The 4,927-nt window shown below is 27.5% G+C and overlaps 1 protein-coding gene across 1 annotated transcript; it reads right to left on the reverse strand.

Moving 5' to 3' along the window:
* Positions 1 to 1,450: 1,450 nt before the first annotated feature.
* On the reverse strand, positions 1,451 to 3,877 carry LOC100214498 (synaptonemal complex protein 1). The gene is made up of 6 exons (XM_065787864.1): positions 3,725 to 3,877; positions 3,469 to 3,540; positions 3,180 to 3,322; positions 2,593 to 2,789; positions 2,268 to 2,418; positions 1,451 to 1,786 (listed from the first exon to the last, which is right to left on the reverse strand). The coding sequence occupies exons 2-6, from the start codon at positions 3,515 to 3,517 to the stop codon at positions 1,589 to 1,591; spliced, it is 738 nt and encodes a 245-aa protein (XP_065643936.1). The 5' UTR covers positions 3,518 to 3,540; positions 3,725 to 3,877; the 3' UTR covers positions 1,451 to 1,588.
* Positions 3,878 to 4,927: the final 1,050 nt, after the last annotated feature.

A 4,927-nucleotide genomic window follows, 5' to 3' on the forward strand; every position in this document is an offset into this window, starting at 1 on the left:
ATAAAAAAGTCAGACCCAAAACGTATTATGCAGCTTATAAAAAATACCTCTGAATGTATTTCTCTTGTGTGTAGGGAGTTAGTCAACATTGCAAGGTATCTTTTGGATTGTGGAAATGACTATATTATCCTGGTGTAGTTTATAACTGATCCATTAAAAAAAATTTTAGCCAGCTTCGCCAGGGTTCTGAAGGAACCTATTTTATTACTGCTCAATTTGTCATCGAAAAAGTTAAAATTCAACATCCAAAACTTTCTCTGCAGTTAGAAATGAATAGTTGATTGTACCAATGGTCATCCCCCTAATAATTGTTTTCGAAGTTTAAATGAGCAATAGTGTGAAACTTTTGATAACTTGAGTATAAAGCTCAAGCAGAATCGTTACTTTCAGTTCTCTACATCTCGTTATTTTCCTTGGAGCTCTTGTTATTTCCTTTGGCATATTTTGTTTGGTTTTGTTTGAACAGTTATTAGATACATTTTGTCGAACATTTTTGATGAAGCAATTTTTATCTGTATTGATACAATTTCAATTTGGTATTTATGACCGACAGTGCCGCACTTTAGCAAATATATTTCCAAAAATTCTATATTTCCAAAAATTTATAATAAAATCTCCAAGACGCTCCAGGAAAAATGTTTTAAAACTGTCATGACAATTAGTCTTTATTTAAATTTTATTATTTTATATAAGAAATATATTACAGTATGTCAACTTTATTGTAGTTTTACTTTTAAGACAGTTCTTATATACTGTTAATATTATAGTTATTCTGCTCTCCTTGTCCGCACCGCTTCACTCAGCCTCTAGTCATTAAAAAATTCGGCGCGTTATCAATATGACAACGTTCCATTTTAATTAGTTTTAAACTAATCAACTTAGAACGGAAGTCTTTCTTTAGATGTTTTTATCTTTTTTAACAGAAGTTATACGTCATTTTGTCCCCGATTGAATTAAATTTTTGTGATTCGTTACCAGGTTTATAGTTAATAGTACTAGACCTGTGGTTGCACGAGTGTTGTAAGCGTATTTACTAGTTGACTTTTTCATGAACTAATATACTATACTACTAATATACTACTTCTATGTACTAATATACCAATATAATATTCAGAAACCTTTTTTTTGAGTAAAAGTATAATTTGTTTTCTGTGTAAAGTTTCGGGTAAAACTTTATCGTACTCTAGAATATTGAAATATTGAATAATATATATTGTAATATAATATAACAATATTGCATATTGTAATATATAATATAATATATATAATACTGTAATATCTTGAATCTTGGCTGTAATACTTTTTTTGTAAAATCGTATCCATATATATTGCACTAGTGAAGTATTTGTCTATCTGCGATTGATAAATTTATACTCGATTTCCGTAAAACTATCGCTCCAACATGTACTTTTCTTATATTAATTTAATATTGAAAGATAAAACAACAAAATACCTGATTTAGATCTTTGTAATAAGAAAGTTTTAAGACATTTTATAGACAGTATATATGCTACAATTTATTTTCAATATCCCCGTTTTATGTCAACAGTATATAAACACATCTAAAAAACTATAAAAATTAGAAACTTTAAGTTTGTCGAGCACCTTCTTTGAGAGCAGCTCGTCGTTTTGCTTCATCAACGTGTTTACCGCACTTTTCTTTGATTTCTGTTAAATGACTCATTCGTTTTTCTTCCGCTTCTGTCAAACTTAACTTCACTCGCTCATCTAGTTCTTCAAGCTTTTCTTCAAGCTTTTTTTGATTTTCGGCTCGAAGCATTTCACCCTAAGCATAAGAATTTATATATTAAAAAGAAATAATACATAATTGGTGCACAATAATGCCTACATACTTTGTAAGCAGGAGTTGATTAAAATTTGTAATTGCAACTACATTTTATACTTTATTATAAAAAATAGTTTTTTAAAACGACTCATTGGCAATTTTATTGGCACGCGTTGTTCGGTAAACGATAAACGTTATTTGAACATTTTAAACAACAAATATTAATCCAATTTTTATGCTTGTTTTTCAAGTGCGAAATATTTTTACTTTATATAGAGATAAATTATTTTGTAAGTAAAATTAATGCAAATTGCAACATTTAAAAAACTTTTAATTTATAAAAAATGCGTTTTTAAAACGTTTTCAGTTTTTGAAAACTTTAGACTTTTTTTTAAGTTTTTTACTTTACAAAACAAAGCAAATTAAACGTTAACAATTAAATTTTTTTTTATCAAAAAAGTAACGATTAAAAGAGAATTACTTTTATAAGGTCTTGCCGAGCTTTATCAACGATGATTTTCATAGCTGCTTCACGATTTTCTTCAGCTAGTTTTAATTGAGATAATTTTAATTCGGCTTGATACCTTTTTAATTCAAGGTTCTCCTCATGTAACTTTTTCACCTCGATCGCTCTAGAATAACAATTATGTAAGTTAACGAAAAAAAAGCGTTTTTGTGGGTTGCGAAAAAAACAACAACTAAAAGCAACTTCTCAAACCCTAAAGGGTTATTTTAAGATTTAGATTATAACTCAACTTTTTGTAATAAAGTTTAAGAGATGATTGCTTGTAAAAAAAAATATCTACCTCATTTCTCTTATTTTTTGTTTCTCTTCCATTTCTTTTCTCTGTTGAGTGAGAAGTTCTTCAGCAGTGAGAAACTTTTTTTGCACTTTATCACTTGCTTGTTTTTGATGGTGTTCGTTGAATTCTAGGACCGTTCGTTTCATGTGTTGGAGTTTGTCATGAGTAGTTTGCCGTTGTTTTTTTTCATCCAATATATGCTGAATATTAATTAAAACTTTATAAAACAAACGAAAAAAAACTTTTTGGAATGTAACGCGATTTAAAAGCTGTGACAACGCCAAAAAAAAGTAGAGCTACTAACGAAACTAGAAAAATCCAAAATAAAAAAATTCTGAAATGTTTTGAACTCTTTTTTTAAAAAAAAATTTATGCTAAAACTTATGTTCGTGAACATCAAATAATGTAGAAAAAATTTGAATTTTAAAACTTTTTTTTATAAAATCGCAGTGTTAAGCGATGATTAAGAATATAATTAAAATATTATTTAATTGCAAAAAAATGAAACGGAAAAAAAAAAATTGAATTATAAATTCAAATACAATAAATAAATTAAAAGCATATTACTGAAAAATGTATATCTTGTTTACCTTTTTTCTTTCTTCGGCACTCCGTAATTTTTCTAAGATTTCAGGAGTAGACAATGGTGTTGGGGAATAAGCTGGCATAACTTTTGAAGAGACGGGTTCTTTTAACAATATATCAAAAGCCAATCCATTTGGCGATTCTTGAACTAAAAATAATTGACCGACTGTTGCACACACTTATTTCGTAACAACTATTTATTTATTTTATTTATCAAGAAAAACGTCAGCCATAGTTATCAACTAAAGAATTTACAGTTTTTTTTACTAATAATTATCATTATAAACCAATAACCGTGTGCAGTAGAGAGTTGCAGGGGAGTTACAGGAGCCATTGTCGCCATAATTTAATTTTTTTGATGAACACCTAAAATAAGCAGTTTATAACAAAATCGAAAACAAAACAAAACAAAAGGAGGTTAAAAAAATGTTAGTTAGCTGCGTTATGTGCCTAAAATGTCGGAAAAGAAAAAAAACATTTATTAAAATAATGGATAATAAATTCAAATCTAAATTTTTACTATATATTATTAAATATCAAAATTTCTTACAAAGAAAATTTTATAGATTCAACGAATTGCGCCTTTCAAACTATTATTTCTTTTAAGATGTTTTTGCAAGCGACAATCTAGTTCTGAATTTTCCGAATTAAATAAAGTTACTCAAGCGTATCGTCAACATTTATTCTTGAAAAGCTTTCAATTAAAACGATGAAAGAACATTCCAAAAAAAAAGAGAATTCGAATTTAATGAGATGTCATTAAAAAGCGTAACTTCTAAAAGATCTTCTCCTGTAAGGTTTTGTTATACTTATAATGATTTATTATAATAATTTGTCTCCAATAAATCTAAAGGATGGGGAAGTAAATGAATGAGGGTTTTTCTAATTCACGCGCTGAACTTTGCGCCGTCAACCAAAAATTACTTTTTTTGAGAAAAGAAAATGAGCAAAAAGTTTAATTTTTTAAATTTAAACTTTTTGTTTATTTTTTTGTTTGTTTGTTTTTAATTTTTAGTTGTAAATAAAGAAATATGTATAAATTCTTTTGAATTCATAGTAAATCAAGGTGCTCCAAAAGATGAAACGTAGTTTAATCTCAAAGTTGACATACTCACATACACACTGTAAGTATGTAACATTGGGGCCCTGTGCGCCCATCATTTGACGTAGAATATCTGTAAAAAGAAAAAAAAACAACAAGGTTTTTAGCCCTTTTTTTTCTCCTTCTTTTGATTTTTTAAACATTAATGCCAAAAGATCCAAAGTCGAGAAAAAACGGAGTCGAGAAAAAGTCGGAGTTTCGATAATACTTAGTTATAAATTAAAAAATTAAACTATCTTGTTGATAATTAAACATTGTTCTTGTATTTATTTTTTTTAATTTTATATATTTCGATTTATATTTCATAATAAATTTTTAAAGAAATTTATATTCTTATAATTCTTTGTACTCAAATATTTTTTTTATCACAATCTTTTAACGAACAAGTTTTATCTAATAAATGGCTTTCTAACCGGCATCGGTTAGGAAGAAGGCGTGAACTTTCAGTTAAATGCCCTTCCGCGGTGCTCTGTAATAAAGACTTCTTGGGGTACCTATAGTAAAAACTAAAAAAAAATTAAAAAAAAAAGGTATTTATTCTAAAGATCTTTTAAAATAATATTTTATTAAAGATGAAAACATCTATCATTTCATCAGAAAGTGAACTACGAAACTTTGTGACAAATCTGGAAGGCGAGAAAACTCTTTCTG

This window comes from Hydra vulgaris, chromosome 01, assembly GCF_038396675.1.
Source record: "Hydra vulgaris chromosome 01, alternate assembly HydraT2T_AEP".
In the NCBI taxonomy this organism is placed as follows: Eukaryota; Metazoa; Cnidaria; class Hydrozoa; order Anthoathecata; family Hydridae; genus Hydra; species Hydra vulgaris.